Source organism: Ciconia boyciana, chromosome 6 (genome assembly GCF_034638445.1).
Source record: "Ciconia boyciana chromosome 6, ASM3463844v1, whole genome shotgun sequence".
Classification (NCBI taxonomy): domain Eukaryota; kingdom Metazoa; phylum Chordata; class Aves; order Ciconiiformes; family Ciconiidae; genus Ciconia; species Ciconia boyciana.
In genome coordinates, this window is record NC_132939.1 from 32,811,216 (window position 1) to 32,835,322 (window position 24,107).

Genomic DNA, 24,107 nt, shown 5'->3' on the forward strand with positions numbered 1-24,107 from the left:
ACTGTGCCCAGTATGCACTCAATAACATCCCCCTCTCTCTTGTACTATTTCTTTCTCACACCCTTTCCATCACCTTGGTTTCTCTCTTCTTCAACAGACAACACAGGGGAGGGTAGACCCTTTTCTACTAAGGAGGTGAAGCTTCAGTCCCTTTTCCAAGGGCTGCCACTACAGTTGCTCAGCAAAATGACTGTGAAACCCAATGCTGAACTGAAGAGTGCGGCGACTACACTGGCTTCTCCTCCCAGGGACCCCATGCTCCTAGATCCACGGAGAACTGCTGGCTCTCTCAAGCATGAGGGCATGTGTACAGGCAGGGGGGTACCATACTGTGATGTTCCTTCTCTGGAACTGTTTTATCTTTTTATCTCTTCCCCCACCCAAGTGAGCCCAGCAGCCTCCTCTCTAGTTTGGCTGGGTTTGCCATTCCCCTATGACAAATCTCCTGCCCACACCCAGTGAAGGAAGCAGAGCCAGAACTCAACCTTCTCATCTCTTAGACCAGCAACAAGCTCCACTCAGCCCCATCCCTTTTGTAATTATCAGGTTTATAACTCATGTGAAGGACAAATGAATGGTGCTGCTGTTCTACAACCACCAGTCTTCAGTATTCAAATTTAAGAGCTCAAATGACTGTCCTGCTCTTGAAAATAATAACAAAGAACCTAGAAAATGAATGTGTTACCGTGGCTTTTCTTTGGGGTCAAAAAGAGGATGGGGCTAGTGCTTAGAGGCAGCTACTAAGTAGGTGCAGAGATGACTGTTGACCATATTGGTGCTTTTTGGCACAGACCCATCTCAGTTCCCCTAAATCTAGGCAGCGTTCCTGGTTTCCTTTCTTTCCCCTGATTCCCTGAGGAATCTCTCTCCTAGCTGACATTTGCTGGCTGTCTTTGGGGAAATGGCCCTCCTGAGCACAAGGACAAGGAGAGAGAATCTGTGGGGAAGGTCAGTATTTCCTTCAGCTTTTCCTCCTGCACTCACAGCCCTAAAATGTGGCTCTAGAGCCACCCTTCCCCAGCCTATTTTTGAGACAACCCAAAAAGGTAAAATATAAGTGGTGAACCCAAAGAATGTCAACTTGTTTCCTTCTCCTCCCTTTTTGGAGGTGGAGGGGGAAATTTAGGGCCACATCTGGAAAGCATGGATGACCCTTCCAATGCACGGGCCACCATGGTGCCTTCCATTGTGTGCACTATTTCAAGTGGCATGAAAAAAGGGCATGGCTGGCTCACTGGCCTCTCCAGGCTAGCTCTTGACAAGAATCTGGTCCTTTGATGTATTTATGCTCTTTCTGACAGCTGACAAGAAAGCAGAGGAGGAGGAAAGGACAAGTACACCAACTCTTCCACTCAATTACCTCACTAGGAGTTCTAGTCAGAAGATGTAGGAGAGAATCAAAGGGGAAATCCAGGCGCCCTCTCTCCCTTGCAACTCCTCTTGGCTACACAAAGGAGGATGAAAAAGGAACAGGTATAGTGTTGAGAGAGGGTTGCCATTTTAGAAATGCTGTTCTCAACAGCTACTACCAAGTCAGGACTTCCACCCTCCACCCAGAAAGAACTGCAAGCCCTTATGATGGGTGGTTGTGTCCTTTTATTGGTTGCAATAGCATGCTAAGTCCAACCAGCTGTTTCTTTAGCTCAGGTATACAGAAGTGTGCGCTTTCAGGGCTGAAGGTCTTGGCTATGATGTACATCATGTCTGCACAGACAGCGCTTAATGGTTTGTTACATGTGCACGCTCTTAGTGAAGCAGGAGGCTTTGGAGAGATCTATTGGATAGAAATATAACTCACAGGATGGCCTCACTCCACCGCCTCCTGAAGTGATGCATGTTTGGGCAACAAAACCTTCACACTACGCCTCTCATTTTCATCCTCTGAAAAAATTGCTGCAAGTTCTGTACTGAACTAAAATCATGTTCCTTATTAACCTTGGCTACTCACAGCCAATACTGCATTGTGAGCAATTCTGCAGGTCCTGGTATCCAGTCCAGCACCAGTCTTGATTACCCTGGCTTGTCCAGGGATGTTTAATAAGATTTCCATCCTGTTCTCCATCCCGCTGCCCAGAAACCACGTTACACAATGTACTGTTGCACTCTCTATTCCCCTGCAGTCATGGTCATTGCAGCCTAAACCAGCAGTGCAAGCTTCATTTGTCTGAAGTTCCCAGGGTGCCTGCCAATAGCCAGCAGCACATTATGTGCAGTGAATTTTAAAATCTCTTTTTAGGTCCTTCTCTGGAGGAAAGTGAGAAGAGGCTTTCCCAGAGCTTTTGTCTAGGCCAGGGAAACTGCAGTCAGAAACACCTAGTTCCTGATGTGACAAAAGCCAGCCAGCCATCACCCTCGTGTTTCTGCTCTGGACCTGAGCTCCAGATAAAGCACCATGTATACATCTAGGAGAGGACTAGGGCTCCAGAGGCACGTTTCACATGGAAAACCCTCTCACAGTATTTCACAAAGTAAAAAAATGCTTAACTGGCTGTATGTTAACCCGGACAAGAAAGCTACATTCAGCCTCCTTGGGGACATGAATATGTGCTTGAAGTATTGGGAACAACACTTGGGGCGAGCTGTCAATGTCACAAAAAACAGATGTTCTTTTATCTACATTTATGTTTGTCCATTTGTTTATGACAGTAGGGGTCATATCAAGGAGGCATTAAACCTCTGTTGTAAATCAAACCCAGAATATCTTCAAAAGTGTTTCTCCCCACCCCTCTCTGTTCAAGGTGACCAACCAACAATGACAAGAACAAAGGGACACTGTGGAAATAAAATATATATTGATGATAGCTTTACCTCTGTAATTTAACAGCATTTTAGATTATTAAACATGAAGACATTTTAAAAGTCTAATTTCCTGTTCATCTCTGGCACAGCATGTTTGTTTTAGGCACTTTTCTTATCCTTCCAATTATGAAAAAAATATTGTTGTTATTATATAATTATATCATATTTGTATTTAGTTACACATTTGCTTTCTCTTGCTGTTTTAGAGCATAACAACACGGGAAAATTTTAGATACCAGCAGTTATCAATGAAAACAAAAAAGCGGCTTATGAATCTTAACAAGAGCACCCCATGGCACTGGTACAAACTCTTCACCCTTCTTCTTACTGCCAGGACTTGTGGTGCCCTTTTAAAAGTTGGAATGAGAAGGCACCAACTCTGCACATGGGCATCAGCAGCTGTGGGTTATGTCTTTAGCAGAGAGCTCACAGTACTCAGGTGGGGCAGTAAGACTGAAGGTGAGGTTAGCCTAATGCTGGAATATTAGAGTTACAAAACAAACTGTTTCTAGGGTAAGTTAGGGTGAGAGGAAAGAGGTAAGTAATAACCTCTCTTCTCAGCATGTCTGTATCTATAATAGCAGCTCTCTTAATTTCAGGAGATTATTCTTACTGATTTTTCTTGGTCAGTTGGCTTCCTCTTCCCGAGTCTGTGATTTGAGGCCTATATCTCTCAAACTCTTATGAAGTTTTAAAAGGGACAGTTGTGCTTTCAGAGGCCCTGGGTGAGCTGGACCCCCAGGACTGAGCCTGTGCTCTGTGATGAGTTCATCCCAGTCTCAGCACAGCGCGGGGATGGACACAGACCTGTTCTCTTGCTCTCATCGCTCCCAGCTGAGACTTCACATTTCTGCAATTCAGACCCATGTTGCCTTCATGTTACTGAGGTACTCAAGAAGCAGTCATTTCCTGCTATGTTATTTTTTTATTCTTCAGTTCTGTTTATTTGTCTCTAGGCTGGAGAGGCTCTCAGAACAAGTTAGTGGCCGCTGGACTGCAATAATGTTAGCTTATCTTCTTATTATATATGTTTGATTTTCTTCTCATTTTAGTTTGTATATAAGTCGTGGCTTATTGACATGTTCAGAAAACTTAAGTAAAGTACCTCCACCAATTCCCTGATGTGATTAATGGAAAATACCAAAGGAAGTAATCATCAGTGTTTCATTTTCAAATGGTTTTAAATTATTTTTTGAGTTGAGGCAGCAGGTGCCCTGTTCCACTTTGTCCCTGCTGTGCTCGCCATCAGGCAATGATTTGGGTTGTGGAAAGGCTGTGTAGTGACTCAGGAAGTATTTAAAAGAGGAGCTTTCATTCTCCCAGCTCCACTCTGCCATTGCCACAGGCTACCAGAACATGGCAGAGCCTTTGGCTACAGTAATATGTGAAAACACCACAGCCTATGCCTGGAGAATATGTGCTCTTATCTCTAACACATCAGCACTCCACCATTGTGCATGTGGCTGTAGCTGAGAGGTGTTTGAGTCAATGGCATGGCACATTTAGTTCCTAGCAGGAATGAATGACTCATGGCTCTAAATCTCAGAGTAAGACTGTCCATTAGCGCTGTTGTAGCCTGCTTTGTTTTGAAAAGGCTGTAAAAGTTTTTGGGGGTCCCATGTGATTGAGATAAGGGATAACAATGCAGGCAAACAGACAGTATGATCATGGCAGTCTTCTTTCCTTAGGAAACCAGGCTACAGAATGAAAGACATGGCTAGTGGCCAGACCTTCACAACTGCTTTAATCAATGAGCTTTGACGGAAAGTTCAAAATTACAGAAGTCGGCCCTCAGTGAAGATGTGTGTTCACCTACAACAGCTAGTGGGGACTGCATGTGCAGCTTAACATTGTTGAGCAGGCTTGCCTCTTGTTACAAGTAAAGATTCAGCTGGCTAAGTTCTGATCATCCACTGGGTGAATACCGACACAGCCTTCAGCTCTCACTGGAGGCAGCAGAAGCTGCATGTCTTTCTCTCCAGTGCTTACCAACCCTGAATGGCAATGTTTCCTGCTGTTTCAGCCCTGCTCTCCCTCCCACCCTGCCAAGGTATCGCAGGTGTAAGCTGCAGAAGGTCTTAGTCTCTCTGTACCACTTGCTTTCCTGAAATGTCCCTGACCTCAGTTCTGCAGGGTGGCTTTTCCGATGTGTGGAGGGAGGTGAAATCCCTAGCTCTGTTGAGATTCCGTGAACTAGTCAGTCATTTGAACTAGTCATCATTTTACTGTGATTTTGCAAAGTGGCAGATTTTTGCCTTTGAGGTCCACTTTACCCAAGCCAAGTCCGTTTACCAAATACCCCACAGAAGCACAAAAGGAAGTTCAGAACACAGAAAAATGTCAGGAATCTGAGTCAAGTCCTCTCACTTGAAAGCCTTTGTAAATGTTCACCACAAAACAGATAGGTATGCTCAGTGAGGCTAGTAACCCTACATATGTGAAATACACCTCCATTGCTGGAAGTCCTTACAAAGAAGGTATACGCAGTGCTAAATCTTCTCTAGGCTCCAGACTGCAGTACCTGGAGCTCGTCAAGCAAGAAAAGGCAATCCTCACCTTGCTGACAGGTGGAATAGCACTCTCTTCACCGCTGGGAATGCTGTGGCAGCTATCGATGCTCGCATGGATTTTTCTTTATTATGCACAGTGTGAGCCTTCATTTCTTATCAAACTATTCACTGCAGGCTTTTCCTCTGTCTGCTGGAGTGGATTTGTCTGGGGAAACATGTTCTTCTGTCACCTTCAAGGTTCTTGGAGGGAACTTCTCCTGAGGGACTTCCTGTGGCAAACCACCTGGCCACGTGGTAGCACTGAGCTCCCCATTAGCCTCAGGGTTGTCCTGAGACTCTTATTCTCTGTAGTCTTTTGTTGTTGTTTGCTCATTTCTGTGGCTTCAAAGGTGGCTTTACTAAAGGTGAATTCCTCTTCCCCTTCCCCATACACACCTAAAGGGAATTTTATCTTAGTAGGATAATTCAAGGTCAGGCCGGGGTTCCTGCAGTTCCGTGGACGGTGCTTTCACCTCACCATTGGGGACTATGCTGTAGTGACTAACTTTGGATTTTCAGTCCTGGAATACACACAGACTGAACTGCCACTCATGGATGTAATTACCTGAATATAATAGCGCAATATACATGTACAATGTTTTGTGATATTAGTGAACGGGTATTCACAGGTACCAAAAGTAATCAACAGTAAGAGTAACAGCATAATGTGCAGCAGCCCTAATCCAAAAACGAGCATGCCGCTGTGCTAGGTGTGGTACAAACACCTAACAAAACCAGCACGTTTGCACAGGAAAGCTTCCAGGAGGAATAACGGGTGGGGAGCTTTCATTCCACATGCCATAGATGGCAGATGAAAAAATACAGGGGCAGAAACCTCAGAGGGGCTTCAGGACAGCCCAGGCTTGGCAGCCGTGGAGCCAGACCATGTTAAGCCTGGATTCCCCTCTCAGCACACACACGCTGTTACTGGCATCCCCTGGCCTTAGGTCCTAGCTGCATTCTTGTGCGGGTGACAGCATGGCTCCAGCCCCATCCTTGTCTTCCCACAGATACAGTGGAATCTATATAAAATCTAAGCAACTTAGCTACAGCTGGTGCAGGACACGGGGACGTGCTCCCCAACAAACATTTCTCCTCAGGAAAACCAGTGGGGTGGATGAAACCATTCGCAGGCCGGTCTGGTACCGGCAGACCGTTTGTGGATGTTCGACAAACGTCCGCCACTTCAAAGAGCTTTTGCAATACCTCTGTGTGCGTCTATAACCTAGAAGTACCCTGTGGCTTTATAACTGGTAACTTGGCTGCAGCAGCCATGTCAGGCAAAGCACCTGGCTGGCCCAGCGAGTCTGACCGCACTGTTTCATGGGGATTATTTCAACAAGCGATCAGCTATGTCTGGAGAAACAGGGGCAAGAGCTCGCTGAGCCCGGCCGCGCTGCACAGGCGGTGGCTAGTTGGATGCCGAGGCCCGAGCCGACTCCTTCTGCCAAACATCCCACGGGAGCACCGAAGGGAGCGCCGGCCGCGGACACCACAGCGGAACCCCGTTTCCCCGGGCGCGTTGCCGTGGCGGAGGGGGCCGCTGTGGCGGGCGGACCCGCGCCCCGCCGGAAGTGCTGAGACCGGGCCGGAGGCGGGAGGGCGCCGGCCGGGGCCTATGGAGAGGGAGGGGGATGGAGAGGCTGCGGAAGCTGTGGAGGGGCCGCACGATGACCTTCGGGGTCCCCCTGTTGGTGAGCACCGCGGGGGGGTGGGGGGGCACTGGCACCGGCACCGGCACCGGTGAGGAGGCGTGGCCTGGGGGCGGGCCGGTGCGACGCCAGGCCCCGCCCCGGCGGCACCCCGGGGGGGCGAGCGGGCTCCGGGGATGCCACGGTCCTGCCGCCGCCTGAGGGACGGGGGGGTCTGGCCCCCTGAGGGCACGGCCTGGGCCGTGCCCGTCTGCGGAGTCCTTCTGCCGTGCGCTGGGGGGGGGCAGGGAGGCAGCGAGGCAGCGTGGGGCCGGGACCCCGCGGGCAGGTCTCTGTGGGTGTCAGGGGGACAACGGCAGGTGAATTTATGCTGGCAGGGAGGAGCAGGCGCATTTGTGTTAGCTGGTGGACGGTGCTTCTGTCTCTCCCTCTTGTCAGGACCTGCAGGGGACTGGTGTGTGCCCGGAGAGGAGGTGGAGGGAGGGCGTGAGCCCGGTGCCCCGCTCTGCCCGCAGGGTCAGTGGTGGCCTTTGGAGGCCAGGGAAAGGGTTATAAAGCATACTCTGAAAGATATTCCTAACTAAAAGGTGAGGGAAATGCATCTTGGTGTTTTTTCTTTAAAACATTGCTTGTGTGCTTGTCTAACTTTCTTTAGCTTGTCAACCGATTTTAGACCACAGCGGCAGTGTTGGTCTGATAATTTATACATCTAAACAAATGGAAAGAATTTGAGTTAAATGAGTTGATAGGTTATAGTTACAGTTGTGCTCAAAGTGGTAGGTGAGGCATAACTATTTAGAATAGTCAAGGTTAGAAAAGATCAATAAAGCCAAAGGAATAAAAGTTATAAGACGGACAGCATAATAGATTGCACTTGCCTATCCTAAGTACCTGTGCACATTAGAAGAAAAATTAAACAACTTAGATGCACTTATGGATAAAAACTCAGGAAGGAAGACAAAAGCAGCAGCCAGGACAGTGTGGTTTCTGTTTATGCAATTCATGTCTCATTTACCATATATACAATTGGTTTAGAAAAAGTAAGCAAATTTCAAGGTGGATAATGAGTAGGGCAAAAGATAATTCCAACATTTTTATACTACTACTAGAGAAATCAGTGTCATCCTCCTCAAATATTCAGCAGCATGCCTCAGGAAAATGGAGTGGTCCAAAGAAGAACAGTGACATTTGTTAGAGTTACAAAAGTTTAAGGCCGTTTATTTTAAAGTGATATTACGGAGGTTCTAGAGTAGAGACTTTAAGTGTAATATTCATGCAATTGAATACAGTGAAGTATCTTTTCCCAAAATATTGATGAAGACATTTGTAAGAAATGAAAACAGATTTAAAAAAACCAACCAAACCAACAGACTAGTGTGATAATACCACAACTGTATGAATCATTTGTATCAGCAACTCCACTATCTGAAATTGCAGACAACCTCTTCATATAACACCTTTCATAAAGTGATCAAGCATAGTGTTACAGCTGTTTAGATATCGTGCTGCATGCATGTGTACCTAAAAGGCTGTCCAGAACTTTGCTGCTTTCATGCTTAGACTGAATTTATTTTGCTTTCTAATTTTTCATGTAATCTTTTGAGTGCTCTGACTTTATTCTTTAGTTTAATAACACGTTTCTTAGGTGTTTAAGGTTGGATATATTTTTAGGTCACAGTCCTATTGTTTATGTAATTACTTGAGGTTTGCTACTTCTCTTTCAAAATGAGGGGAACCCAGGCAGTTTAGTACTCTCCAGCTCAATTTTAACTCCATAAAAGGTTTGGGGAAAATATTAAGTGATTAAATTATAGATACTTAGAGGTGGTGACCTGGTGGTGGTGGAGAAAAAAGTCACCATTGCTTTTCAATAATAAATATATCAGATTTGATATTTGATAGGTTAACTGGTATAGTAGGTGAGGAGATGCAACTGATACACAAGATCTTGACTTTGATAAAGCTTTCTGCATTACCTTCCCTGTGAGAATTGAGAATTGCACTTCAGAGAAAGTATGGCAAAGATATGCTTCTTATCATTTGTGTTCTCAAAGGATTGAAAAAATATTATAAAATGAAGTTATCAGGTGCCTTCCAAATTGAAAGGTATCTTAGGTGGGGTGGGTCCTCCAAAAATAATGAGGGCTGTAATATTGTGAAAAACAGAAATGTCATTATAAGACACAGAAACTTGTCAAAAGTAAAGTAAAACAGGGAACCGGACTCTTCCAGTCTACTCAAAGTCCTCAGCTGGAGTAATTTTCCAGGTTTGTGGTGCCATTGTAGAGATGCTGAAGACAAACTGTAAAGTCTAGAGGAGAGCAACATAAAAGATACAACCGACATTCCGCCTTTAAGGAATGCTTGAAGGAATTGACTTAGTTTATTTTAGAAAAGTCTGAGAAGTTCTGTACATCATATATTGAGAGTGGTGATTGCTTTTCATAGCTTGGGAAAGAAGTACCAAAATAAATGAGCTTTAGATCAGATGTTAGGAAAATATTACTCTTAGTTAGGAAAGAGCACTCGTGATACATACTTAGGGTTTTTAAGAAAAGGTTGAACAACTATCTGGCAGCAATGGTGTAGATTTTCTCAGTTCTGCTTCAGTGCTGGAGCTAGGACTTCAGCTTCCCAGGCCAAGGTAGACCTGTGGTTGTCCTTTTGGCCCTCCTAGTGTTTTTGCATGATTTGCCATAGGTCATAGCAGAAATTTTTGAGACTGGTTTCTTTGACTTTGTACTGCCTAATTTAATTCCATTTCTGTTACCACTGAGCTCTTTCCTCCAGAGACAATATTATATAGAGAAATATTCTATTATATTTCTTTCCAGGGTTTCATGTCTCCCTGCCTTAAAATTATTATCCCCTGTGAATACTTCAGAATGTTTCTGTGTTGCTGCCCAAAGGCTTCCTAAGGAGTAAGAAAAAGGAAAATTCATGCAATTCTTGTCAGTTCCCCATTGAACTCTGAAAACATCTCTGAAGCTGAACAGAATTGTGCTAAAAGATCAATTACAGCAAAAAAGACACTGAATCTATGCACAGAATCAGAAGGAGCATGCCTTTGTAACCCCTTAAATTCTGCTGAATTTGTTGATAATACTGAAACCAAAGGTTTCTGTTAGATTCTTGCATCCTGTACATATTTTTTTTCACTAGACAGGTACAGGACTTTATTCTTCAGTACTGCTGGACTTTTCATCAGTACCATATTTCCTTTTTTTACCTCCCCCCCAAAAAAAAAAATCAAACAGCTTTCATATCTTCCCTTCTTACACTGCATATTTGAATGAAAAATCCCTCTGCCACTTTTTCTAAAGGCTCCAAGGTTAAAGAGATCATAATTCAAAGGCAGATGAATGTCTCATTATACACACGCATGCACAAATATATATTAAAAATATTTCTTACTTTTTAGTGTAAATTATCTTGATCCTTTTTTCTTTGTTCTTTTGGGCTTGGGGCTGTTAGAATATTTCAGTGCAGAAGGAATTTTCTTGGTTGATCTTTAAACCTCAAACTGACAACAGCTTTCAGAGTAAGATGTGTAAATCACAGTTTTCAGTCATACTTTCTCAGAAGATAAGAGTGTTTCTTTGTGAGCACCAACAAGACTCTAGGGGGTAGGAATTAAACCTGCAGGAAACCTTGATTTGTGAATGTTTCTTTAACTCTGTAAACTTCGCAGATAAGATATTGCTGCGTGGCATAAAACACTAAGCATGCAGGAGAGAGTGATGTAACCTGGCATGGAATATCTTAACAGCTTGAGTGCTACAGGGCGAGTAGTCCTAAAGCATTGGTAAAGGTGGTAACATCTGTGTAGATGTTGGATTGAACTCCAGCGACCTTACAGATGTATCTGTAAAATTTGCTGTTATGATGGAAGGCTGTGCCACCTCTGTGGTAACTTAAACATCTTTGTCAGCTATATTAACGTCTCTGTTTCCTATCATGATAGTGGGAACTCTTTCCTTATCACATGAAGCTTAACTTACAAGTCTTCAGGATACTTGGTTCTGTTTTAGAAGAAGAGCTTCAGTCACTGCTGCTTTATATTCCACAGTCAACTCTACCTGACCAAAAGGGATGCGTCTATCAATGTCGTATTGCTGCCGTGATGCTTCTAGAAAATCTTGAGAGAACAAGGTTCTTTGGAGGCTCTTAGTGGATCCAGTGTCGTACCTTTCTTATGAGACACTGAGCATGTAAGGTTACTTCTCTAGTGCAGTTAGAATATTTGAGGGTTGCTGGAAGCTATTTTTTCAGACAAGTATAAATGGTGACTCTAGATCATTGAGGAAACATGTGGACTTCAAAATTGCAAAGCAGTAACAGTTTTAAAACACATGTTAAAAAAACATTATTTCATATGCTCACACCACTTTCCAAAACTTGTGTTTGTGGTTCTGTCTGATTCTAGACAAGGATCTTTCATACTCTCTTAAGCTGCAAAATGAATGTATAGACGCAGTTCTAGTTCTGCTGTCAACATGTTACAAGGGAGAAATTAAATTCTGAGGATCTGAAGTGGCATCTTAGCAGTCAGAAAATATGGTCTGTGGCTCATTTGGTGATTTTTATTGCACACCTAAAATAAGTATATTGCACTACATATGCAGTGCTGCAAGTTTCAGATTCGCAGTATGTTGCGGCATTCTCCATATCTATAGATGTAGATTTTGACTTCTTTTTTCTGTTTTTTTTTCCTCATCCTGTAATGACTGTACTCTTTTTTACAAGTACTTTGCTTCTCCTTCTGGATCTTGCCTTTGGTGTTTTATGTGCTGTGCCTAGTGTTGCCAAAAGAGAAGATGGGGGTAGCTTGGAACAGTGAAAGATTTTTCTGTGAATAAACATGTTTCTAAAATCTATTTCCATCAGTGTTTATGCACACAGACTGTACTACAATGCCATCTACATTGCTGCCTTGAACAGTGCAAGTTTACTTTGATAAACACGTCGTCAAGAGACGCCAAGAATGCATGTCATGTACAGGACAAGAAAAAAGGTCAGATTAGAGAGTCCCTAACAATGCTGCAGCAATGTGGTCAGTGCTTCCAGGCACCATTAGAGAAGGTCAGTGGCATCTCAGGCCCTTGTTAGTGAACCAGTTGTCTCTCAACCTTTTTGACAAACAAAACAAAAACATTTCCCAGACATCAGGACATGAAATTACATGTCTGTGGATTAGTTTTGTTCACTGGTGAAGTCAGGGTGATCTGGAAGCCATGACTGACGCTGATAAATGTTTTGCAAATATTGTGAAATGGTGTTTTATTGTGCTGTGAGTCACTGAACATGAAAGTTGTATAGGGTTAATGGGTAGGGAAACTATGTTTTTGTCATTTAAATGTATTTAAATAACTAAGATCCCAAAGATTTCTTTAAATACAACTTTCCTAATTCATTTCATAAAAAGCTGCTGAATTCTGAGTCCTGGGGTATGCTGAATACAAGGCACACTTTTTTTCCCATGGATTCTGGAGGATCTGGCCATAAAAGATTATATGAACACTGAGAAATATGGAAAATTCTTCTCAGGAGTAATCATGTTTCTGAGATCTATTGTTGCCATCAGTGTCTATGTGTAGAAACTCTTATTACATTATCTTCTGCTATGTTTGAAAAAGGAGTACTACAATCAGCATTTTTCACTTTTAGATATGTCAGTGTTATTGTTAACATCATTCACATTATCGCCTTGAACAATTCATAATACTGAATTGCAGGACTTTTATTAGTATTTATTACTTCATGTAACTTTACAATAAAATTTGACATATGCAGAACAGTTGATTTAAATGTTAATATGCTTTTGAGAGATGAATAGAAGTTAACATTTACCCATGAGAAGAGAATTCTGACTTTTAATATTTGTAGATAAGTTGAGATTGCCTGTAAAAGTCACAGGTATTACATTTGTAGCCTAGAGAAGCAATAAATACGAAACTGTTTTTAGAATTTTAAAATGGTTGCTCCCAATCAGCGAATCACAGAGTGTTGCTTTTATGCTTCAATGACTTGTATTATAAATATTGGCTATCTAAGCTTATGATGAGATATGTCTTCGACTTCTGCTGTGCTTCTGTTTTGCATCTCCTGTTCATCTGTGTGTGTTTGGATCCACAGCGGAGTGTGGAGCTGTTCCAGACAAAACCACCCCCTGGAACTGTTTGTGCCGGAGTGGAAGCCAGCGTGTTCAAGCTGAATGGGCTTCTGTGGACTCCAGTTTGTGCAGTCTTGAATTAGCTGACTTTCATCTTTTGGTTGACTGTCAGGCCTTAAAATTTCTGAGCTCATCTTTTGAATCAACGCCTTAAACTTTTCTTTTGATTCTTAATCTTTGAGTACTGTTTTCCAGATAAATGTTAGACAAACAAATAGGCACTCTTTAGTATTCCAGATTTCTCCTCTGTTTCATTTTAAAACATAAAGAGTGTATTTGTATTGCTTAATGCTGGTAGAATGGACTCATCTGGCACTCAGGGAAACTGAGGTTCTGTGTTGAGCCTCAGAACAGGAACATAAGTACAGACTTGCCTATTTTCACTTTGTGTGTTTAGTCCTGCTCTAAGTCTCCACCTTCAAGGGGTGGTGAAGGTAAAGATGTAAGATTAATATTTACTCTGTAGTAGATTTCATCTTCATCCCTGTCCAGTGTTGTCAATAGGGAAGTATTACTTGACTAGTAGTGGTTTATTTTTATGTTCTTTACTGCAGGTTTCAGTTTATTGCTATTTTGAGCTGGGCCTAACACATCACAAGAACACCAGGTTGCCATGAGATGTAAACAGTTTCTTATTGTAGTGTACCTTGGCTAGATTTGAACCTGTGAGTAATGGGAATGATAATTTTAATAAGGAATCGAAATTGTGGCCTTTAGAAGCTTATGATGAAAGAGAAGATGGTGTTCAGAAACTGCAGCTTGACCACCATGGCAGACTTGGTTTTCAAACAGCTGCAGCTGCTGAGTGAAATTCCCTTGTCATCTGACCAGCCCAGGCAATGTGTGTAATGCAAAATGACAATGCTGTGGCTGAAAATGCCCTTTTTCGCTAATGCTCACGCTGAGGAACATATGGGTTTCTGTCTCTTCTGCATTGTTCTTAAATTGGTTTCTGTTAAATGCATTTTCTGTGCTTTCCGACCTGTTATGAAATGGACATTTTAATAAACAAAGGTTTCGTTTTCTTCCTAAGACACTGAATAGTAGCATTGAAAGGATACAGACAGTTTTTGTTGTACTCTGGCCTGTAGCCATTCGTATTTGCAATCTTTAAAATCATTGCTTTGAACATACTCTATACTGAGCCAATTAACCTGATACCTTGGGTCAAGTTTAATATTCTGCACGGAGTTCTACATGCTGTGAAAACTACACTCTTCTGCTTTATCAGTCAGTTATGATTGGCTCCGGTTTATATCAGCTGCTGTCCCGGGTTGCCAGCATGGCATCCATGTGGTCATCTGCTGGCATATTTCATCCATTTTGGAATGTAATGCAGTTCAGTCTTTCTACAATTTGTGAATTCTAGCATAGGCATTAAATCAGCGCATTCTCTTTCTTCGTTGTGCTTTTGAACTAAATAATTACTAAGGGATGCATAGTTTGGGTTTGTTTTTCCCCAAAGGAGGCCTCTGATCTGAACTAAAAATGATTTCCGTTTGTTGCAGACAAGAAGAAAAGGTAGACCCTCTTCTGCTCCCATCGAGGGTGGGGGGAGGATTTAGTAGGTTTCTGAGAAGAAAATTCTGCACTGTTTTTCCCTCTTCTCAGCAGTTTCAGCGTTAGAGCCAAGTGCTGGAACGGCTGTGGGAAATAAACTCTTGAGAGTTAGAGCTGGCAGAGGGGGGCGCTTCAGGTTAAGATGACTTGCCTGGGTCTTTCCTGGGACTGGCAGTTTGCCCTGCTACTTTATTTAGGGAACAAATAAGAGACTTCAGTCTTCTGGGCTGTCAGATTGCCATCTTTCACCAGTCTTGCACTGTACATATGACAGTTCTTTAAAAAGGAAACCCCAAACCCCTTTTTACCCGGATCACTGCAAACTAAAATAAAATGATTCACATGACCCTTCTAATTTTGAAGCTCCTGATGAATAGCTGGAGGGTTTTGCAGCAGCACTGTTGAAGAAGAGGCTAGAAAATTATCATGTTCCTTCTCCAGTGATATGTATCGTAACGTTTTCCACCACTGCATAGTCTGTGTTGCCAGCACTAACTATTGTGATTTGGTTAATTTAGGGATTTATGACAAATGTAATTTAGTGATCTGGCTTTCACAATTGGTACTATAGCAGAAATGGCTTTCTCTAACAACAGGGACGCCTGTAATATGGCAAATTGCTGGTGCTGCCAGAGAAATAGTTTCTTGTTATTTTGTTAACCCAAGGAACTGAAGATGGCTGCTTTAGATTATGCAGGAAACTAAAAATGTAGGGATCTGCTGTAAGTCCCAAGTTCTTCTGCTGTTATGAGTCCTCAGTGAACATCTTGCTGTAGTTGGTGACAAATACAAGTATTTCCCATCCTAAGATGCAGTTCAAGGGATCAGTCTGATGCCATCCATAACTGATTGCATAACGTACTTCCCAATGGAGAAGTGAACAAATAGAATTTTTAGAAGAATGTTATTAAAGAGAATTTTTTGTCATTTTTTTACATAAAACATTTATTGAGGTTGCTGATTGTATGTGACAGATGGTGCTCTTATGTCACATCCTATCTTTCATTTTGTTTTGCAACATGCAAGTCTTCCATGCATACATAATTGCATTACAACATTGTAGGGGTTTTTTTGTGTACTCACTGAAACATAAAGGAATAATCCAATGTGAGATCTTTAATGGGGGGTTGTGCTAGCAGTGCTGTTAAGCTGTTTGCTTTGGCGTTAAGTGCTGGCTAACTAGTATGTTTTATGATTTTTGCCTTCTTAAGGTAAAATTCAGGTGTGAAGGACAAAGTGACAAATTATTTATCATTTCATCAATCTGCTGAATGCATTCAAGTAACTAGACAGATGATGTTCACTACATAATAACATTTTTTGCTTCACATTCTGAAGCACATAAAATGAATAGTTCCCTCAACAATGAAAGAATGCAGGTATATTTGAACTTTCCAGCTTGAGTGCTCTTCAGATGCCAATGTCTTAACATTTTATAATGTCAATTAAGTATCTGTATGATTCTAAAATTGGAATGAAGAAAAATATATCTTAATTTTCATTATATGTGGCATTACTTTTCCCCTTTCAGTTAATCGGAGAGTGAACTTGAGCCTGACTTCATTAGAATATTGCGAACCTAACTGTTCTATTTATATGGCATCCTGAATAGCTTCTACTGTCTCTTTTTATGTCTGGACTAGTGGATGGAACGTACTGGACTTCGCTATTGCCCTTGGCTTGCATTGAGCAAATTCATCCATTGTACTGCTTTTTTTAACTGAAGAGTGTTTTGCAAGGAGTGTAGAGATTATCTCTATTTTACAAATTGGGAAACTAGAAATGTATGTGAGAGACAGAATAAGCAAAGCCAACAAGCTGATAATGTTGCTGGAATTTTTAACTTGAGTCTTATCCCACTTCTAATTATTTTGACTGTTCGTATATATGCATTCTTCCCTTTAAATACAGTTAACTTGAAGGTAGTGAGGACATCTTCCCTCATAATGCAAAAAAGAGAAAGGAAACACTTAAACCAAGGCTAATATTTCCACTCAATGCATTGTCAGTCACTGAGCCCTTTATTACTTTTAATGCTATTATAGTTGCATAAACTCATTTATATCTTCTTTTATTGGCTTTTGAACAGTTTTCAAAAATCTAATTGAATAGCTGTCCATTGCTGCTCTGGCTTTTGTACATCAAGGCAATTCATGCTCAGGTTTGTCAGCTAACTCTATTGACATGCTGTTGGTTGATTAAATAAGTGCTGAATATGACTGATTCTGGTCTGGTTTTCCAGTGAAGTCTTAGACATCATGTTTTGTTCTTTAGAACATTGGTCAAGTAAAATTGTAAACGTATTATATTTTTGTGTGTATTCTGTGCTTTTGAAAATTATTTAATCCTAACCTTCCAGCATTACACTGTGTAATATTTCAGTAGCATTTGTAATTTCTTACAGCATCAATGTGCTTTGACTCTGACGGAGCCTAACTGATGTTTCATCCTAAGAAAAATCAATCGTTGTGCTATTGGAAGTGTAAAGGCAACTATACTGGTAATGCCTGATAAGCGAAATGTGCCAACTTGCCAGGCTAGTTATACTGCTTATGCTGTATGAAGAGCAAAAGTACATCAGAAATCAAGTGGGTTTTTTCCCTTTAGTAGTATAAAGGTGATTTGAGTAAAATTACAGTCTCAGGCCAAAAGCTGTCTAAAGGAACCGAGAGGGGTGTGTGTATCAACTTCTTTATCGTGTGTATAGCTGCAAATGTAAAATGCACTGTATAATAGAAGGTTGCTGTCAAACAAGTGATAGGATGTGAAGAGACAAAATGAGTAGCACGACTTATTTCATGCAACAACCTTCTACTTGATTTCTGTTAGTTAGAGTGTACATTACATAGTTTTAAATGATCAAAGCTAAAGAATGTAGTATTTCTTCTTTAGCTTGGAGCATGGCTTTGTAAGCCACAGTGGACCTTTTCATTATGTTAAATAATAGTTGGGTTATGAGGAACAGGCCACTTAAAAGTCTTCCACTTTGTTCATATTGCATCTCATAACAGTATATACTTCATGCAAGTTTGTTGTTGGGCAAACTAATTTTTAATTGATGTCACAAGTAATTGCTACTTTCTGCCTAGTTTAACAACTGTATACTGAACCATTTCCAGTGCAGTTGCTTTTGCCCTGCCATAGCCACTCTTTGACAACATGCTAATATACACAAAGGCAATAAGTTGTGGTTTGTAACAGCTGTAAACTTGTCTATAGCACTTCTGATTTCTGTTCATTAGGAGTCAAAGTTTGTTTAAATTAACTCATTGGCTGTTAATTAACATAATACTTGTTAGGAGTTAAAGAAGATCAGCTAATGAAAACTTATGCTGAGGTGTCAACCATATTAAAATTCAACTATAGTCTGATCCTCGAGACTTTCGGTATTATGTGTTACCATATCTTCAGCTGACAAATCTTCTGGTTTGATTGAATAAATCTTGAATAATTTTCAGGTTCTTTTAAACTATTTTGAATACTTTATTTTCTGTTCCCTGTTATTCTTTCTTACCAAAATACTGACACATGAGGAAGACTTTTTTTCCCCCCCTTTATACAAATACCTTTTTTTCTGTTGTGTATTTTAATGATTCAATATTTGCAAGAGCACCATTAATTTCTCGAACAGTTATAATACAAGTATGGTGCCATCCAATTTTTGGTACGTCAAATTTCTAGTGGCTAAAAGTTAACTTGCTGCCACATGATGATTTTCTGATGGGTTTTCTGAAATGAGTTCTGTGGCCTAGCAGTTGGATGTTTGTATCACAAAATTTTGGTCTATTTGTTTGTAATTATCAGCTAGATTCTTAGGCTTATGGAAAGGGCCAGGCCAGAAAGAGGCTGTGAAGCCTTTACCTCCTGCCCATTGGTGAAGGGTTCCCTGTTCTGTGAACAGAGCACATTAGTTCCTGGGTACCAGTCTGTAATATACCAGCATTTAAGTATATATGTGGATTGCATTCACATGGTTGTGAGTAGTTTTACCTGCTTGATGGGAAATTATGTAGTCCTGCAATTTTTAGAAGGAATAGATGTAGAAAGCTTTTTTTTTTTTTTTTTAAATTTAAATTCAATGAATATGGCTTTGTGGCCTCAGTGACCTGAACTTTGGATGGAATACTTTTTGGAAAAAACATACGTTTTGACTACCTGTGCAGCATAATTATAACAATTCTTGAACACAGGCCATTGCTGCAAACCTAATATGTAGCAAGAAATCAGCCAGCATTGTGTAGAAAACAGTTACCAGTGCAGCAGCAGCCTGTAGTGAAGGAGTGTAACAGCAATATGGTGTGATAAAATAGGGTGGGTTGGGGTTGTTTGTTTTTTTTTTTTCCCCACTCAAGTCATTAGAGCTTACTCATGCTTCCACCTTCCTTAGGTGTGCATCTCTACATGTGAAGCCTTTTGGCCTCCTGTGCATCTGCCTTAACAGAGAAGAGCAGATGGAGTCTGTCAGGTCAGAGCAGGAGCAAGAGGCCTGATTCTTCCATGGAGCAGCTAGATTTCTAAGCTAGTTTTCAAGTCTTTAATGGTGTTTGTTAACAATACTTGATCTGTTCGTTGGTCTGTCCATTTTTAATGGTAAAAATACATAGAGAGTTTTATGATATCCCTCTGTCATAAGAAAGAATAATTTATTGATTTCTTTATGTGGATATGAAGGGGGTTTTCTTCCCATTTCTCCCTTTATTATTCTTGTTCATAGGCTTCACAGGTGTGGAGGGAATTGCAAGACAACTAAGGAGGCAGTAATAAAAGTGCAGGTGTGCTGGATATGATTTCTTAGCCTATGTGATAATGTGTCATTGAACCACAGCTCCAATCAGCTGGTCTGTTCAGAAGCTTAATTAGATCTCTTACCCACAGACATCAGAGTAAGTCAACATGGCATTGTTACTTCCCCACAGAGTTTGAAAATTATGAGAATAAATCCTGTGGCGGTGAAGTAAAGGTTCCTTTGCTGCAGTTATGTCAGGAAGCCATATGGGGAGGGAAAAGAAGGGGTAAGAGGAGAGGAATTCCCTAGAAAATGTGAGTAATGAAGCAGCTGTCTTTGTATGAAGGAGGAAATTTGTGAAATCCACGCCCAGAGAGCGGAAGAAGGCTCTGACTTTACATATACTCCCTTTTCTCCTATACGTATCTTCCAGTTGATTATTTTCTTCAGTTCCTGGTGTTTCTGTTGGAAGAATAGTAGGGTCCCTTGGTAAATGAACTGGGTCAGTATGCAAAGTGTTCTTTTTCTTAGTAGTCCTAACATGGCTGTTTTCATTTTGTTGTTTTTCAGCTATATCTTGTTGGAGGATCTTTTGGACTCCGTGAATTTGCTCAAATAAGATATGATGTCCACAAACTACATGGAAAGGTAGTTGAAATGGTTTTCTTTACTTTTTCATTTCATTTTGCATATGTACTATCTTCTAAAGGACTGTTAGGACAAGCAAACTGTTGGTATGGGGGATTTGTCTTTCACCACTGGGCCCTGGGCTACAGCTGAGGCTCTTAGGCAGTGAGTAGTGTAGGTAACAATAGAGGGCCTGACATGATGATGAATCCTTTTACCGTCTGTGAAGTGGATCAACGTAAATAGTAGAAAAATTTTGTTCCTTTGGTTGATTATAAGTGGCAGTTCTGAATCCCAAGAAAGAAGTGAAGCACATCTATAAGGAGGTTATTACAAAGATATTGTAATAGATTTAGACTGAGAAAATGTATTTTAAAAGGTCTGTTTTCAAACAGTACTTGGCATTGAGTATATAATGTTAGATGGTTTTCGGGGCATGGCTTTGCATTGACTGGGATAAGCAGATACCTTTAACATTGTGCTACATCCTGTTCTTTAAGCTCTGTGAAAGAAACAAGAGCTCGTCTTTACTCAGTATGTCAGAATGTACTATATGGAAGAAGCCTTTCTTTAAACAAACTGAAAACCTTCTGAATGAGGGAAATAGCTTGCTTCCTAGTGCTACTTACACCTCCAAGGGTAACACTAGTTCCAAATTGTATCGGAAGAGATCTGAAAGGAGCATGTCAGTTCAGCAAAAAGTAATATTGGCTTGCTTTCCCTAACTTTGTAATATACAGGTCTGCCATTGCAATGCAGAGAGGCTTTCTGGTCTCAGTGCTGCTGACTTGCAGATGGCATTAAGCTTTTTTTAAATACTGTATGGCACTTTATATAAAAAATATTTGTGTAAGACTCTGGACACTGTGGCTTTCTACTGTGGTCAAATCTTTGAGATCCTGAGCTGTTGAGAGTTTGGAGACCCCCTTGTTTTGTCTTAGACTCTTGTTGTGGGCCATCTAAATTAGTTTAATCATTCCTCATTGTTCCTTGTGTTGTATACTGTGCTGGTTTTGGCTGGGATAGAGTAAATTTTCTTTCTAGTAGCTAGTATGGGGCTATGTTTTAGATTTGTGCTGAAAACAGTGTTGCTAATACAGGGATGTTTTAGTTGTTGCTAAGTAGTGGTTATACTAAATCAAGGACTTTTCAGCTTCCCATGCTCTGCCAGGTGCAGAAGTTGGGAGGGGACACAGCCGGGACAGCTGACCCCAACTGACCAAAGGGCTATTCCATACCATATGCTGTCATGCTCAGTATATACAGCTGGGGAAGAAGAAGGAAGGGGGGGACATTTGGAGTGATGGCATTTGTCTTCCCGAATAACCATTACGTGTGATGGAGCCCTGCTTTCCTGGAGATGGCTGAACACCTGCCTGCCCATGGGAAGTAGCAAATGAATTCCTTGTTTTGTTTTGCTTGCATGCATGGCTTTTGCTTTCCCTATTAAACTGTCTTTATCTCAGCCCATGAGTTTTCTCACTTTTACTCTTCTGATTCTCTCCCCCGTCCTACTGGGGGGGGAGTGAGTGAGCGGCTGTGTGGTGCTTAGTTGCTGGCTGGGGTTAAACCATGACACATACCTAGCTGTGGCCTTTGAAGCACCATGTGGCCCACTCCTGCTCATGTATGTATTTGTATGTCATATATTTGACATAGCCCATAGACAGGGGAGAGTAATCTTACAAATCTTTTCTCCAGTGCTGCCTTCTGGGCAGTTATTTTCTATTAGTCCTGGGCTTTTAGGACCAGTAGGAGCTTTTAAGTTTTTCTCCAACCACATGGGGATCACAACAGGGGCAAGAATTTGCCTGTTGTGTTTCTGTCAGTTTTTTGGTCAAATTCATACTCAGTGAATTACATTTGGCCTCCATGATCTGCACTGTGACTGCAGCCCAGGGAAAAAAAACGGTAATAGTTGTGCTCGTTCAGATCTATAAGGCTCCTTGTCCCAGCATTTATAATCAAGTGAAGCATCATCGACTTAGACAGTAGTACATGAAAGCTCTGAGGGGAAGCTACTACACCCTGGAGTTCCTAAGCTCTGAAAAGCTAAAAGAGGACATCTGGGTTCTGCTCTAACCAGTATTACTTAAGGCTGCAGCATTTCTTTTTTGTGTTTTCTTTTTCTTTTCATTATGATTTTATTTAGGCATAGATGAAATTTCAATAAAGAACAATGCAGTATTGGCTGAGAACTAGCAACACCAACTTTGGGCTCGTTTGTACACAGACAAATCAAAGCAATGTGTTCCATTAGTTTCTGTTTCTATGTCCATAAAAATAGTTAAGGAACATTCTAGTTCATTAAATAAGACGTCAAAAGAGATTAGAATGTATTTTAACTGATAAAGAGAAACAAACCTAGTTTAAAATGTACATGAAACTCAAGAAAAGAACATTAATCTAAGTAATTTAAAAGCGCTATTAAAAATCCTGATGGTCATAACATCTGTTTAGTTTTTCACTGGTTAAAATGTTTTTGTGTTGGAGTAGAATATGCTTTTCTCATCTAACACACTTTGACTAACATAAGTTCTTACCAGAACAGGGACAAGTGCTCCTTTTGGGGGGTTGGGCAGTTATATGCAAATTGCAGTAGGCAATAAAATAAATAGGATTTTGTTGTTACAGTTGCTCCTTTGGAATAATAACAATGTTTAATTAAGTAACACTTCATACAAGGAGCTCAAAAGACTTTCACAGAGTTTAAATGAATTAAGCTTCATAGCCTTACTCTCAGAAAAGGCAGGATTATTATTTCCATTTTACTGCTGAAAAAATGGGGGTTGTAAAAAGTTAAGCAACCCATCCAAAAGTAGGCTAGGATTTGTAATACCTGAGTGCTTATCTTTTTTGATCATGTTTTAAGGATGTGCAACTATAGTATGCCCTCTTTTGGAAGCATGACTCCTAAACTTGTTTTCTTTCTAATTCGACTGCTAGATAGACAAGACTTAGATGATCCCTTTGTGGTATATCTCTGCTACATTTCAAATACTAAACTATGATCCCTTCCCTTCAAAAGTATTCATCCTTTTCCTTTTTCAGTCTAACCATTCTCATTGTCCTGAGAGGGAAACCACGTTAGTAGGCAAGTTCTCTGTTGACAGTGGTATTTCGAAGGAAGCATTATAGTAGAACTAGTGTCTGTGTTTCAGTGACTAAGGGGTTAACTGTGACTTTCTCTTTGTATCTTTGTGGCTTAATGAGCAAAAGCTGCATTAGTGATAATGCCTATGTTATTGGTGTCAAACTGGCTTTTGAAGGACGTTCCTTGATAAAGGAATTAAAATTCAAGAGAAAATAGTTGTTTGGACTTTTGAGGGAGTATGGTTTGGTGGTGATGCATTGGGCTGGGGCTAGGATTAGTTAGGTTTGGGAGAGCGACAGAGCCTAGAGCTGTAGCTGGAGTGGGGCTGGGAAAGGGCTGCAAAAGGAATGCTGTCCTCTTGTTTATTTGGGCCGTGGCTTGGGATCTTGGGCTAAGGCTCAGGTGATGTGTAGAATAGAGAGACAGAGCCTAGAGCTGCAGTTGGAGAGGGGCTATTAGCATCCCAAGAACAGATGTTTTATCCATTCAGAATAGCATCTTTGGATATCAGGGCTTTGTATATGCCCATCTCTTGCAAAAGCAAAAAAACATTTGGGGTACACCTTAATTTACTCAAGACACCTAAATCAGTCATATTCCCTCAGCACACTGAATGTTCTGTGTTTAAAGTGAACTTACGCTGAGACTTATTGATGTAAATGCCTATTTATACTAGTCAGAATTCTCCTGAAACTAATCAAGGATTTCTCCATTATCTATTGTTGCCAAAATGTCCATTAATGGAGAAATCATTAGGTTAGGTAATTGTTTCTTTTCTGGGAAGAATTTATGCAAATCAAATTGGTTATAGAAAACCAGGTATGCTTACGGGAAAGTCATGGGGAATTAATGGAGAAGAAATGAGTAGGTTTGTATAGGCATCATTCCAAATGTCTTTATTCTCAAATAGAAAACTAGACTCTTTCTT

At 41.1% G+C, this 24,107-nt stretch overlaps 1 protein-coding gene across 1 annotated transcript in view; it reads left to right on the forward strand.

The window, feature by feature from the left end:
* Positions 1-6,911: 6,911 nt before the first annotated feature.
* Positions 6,912-24,107, forward strand: part of COX16 (cytochrome c oxidase assembly factor COX16) — a 50,632-nt gene continuing 33,436 nt past the window's right edge. The window contains exons 1-2 of the mRNA XM_072865106.1: positions 6,912-7,042; positions 20,029-20,106. Of these exons, the coding sequence (XP_072721207.1) occupies positions 6,983-7,042; positions 20,029-20,106 (138 nt within the window). The 5' untranslated portion in view covers positions 6,912-6,982. The remainder of the gene's footprint in view (positions 7,043-20,028; positions 20,107-24,107) is intronic.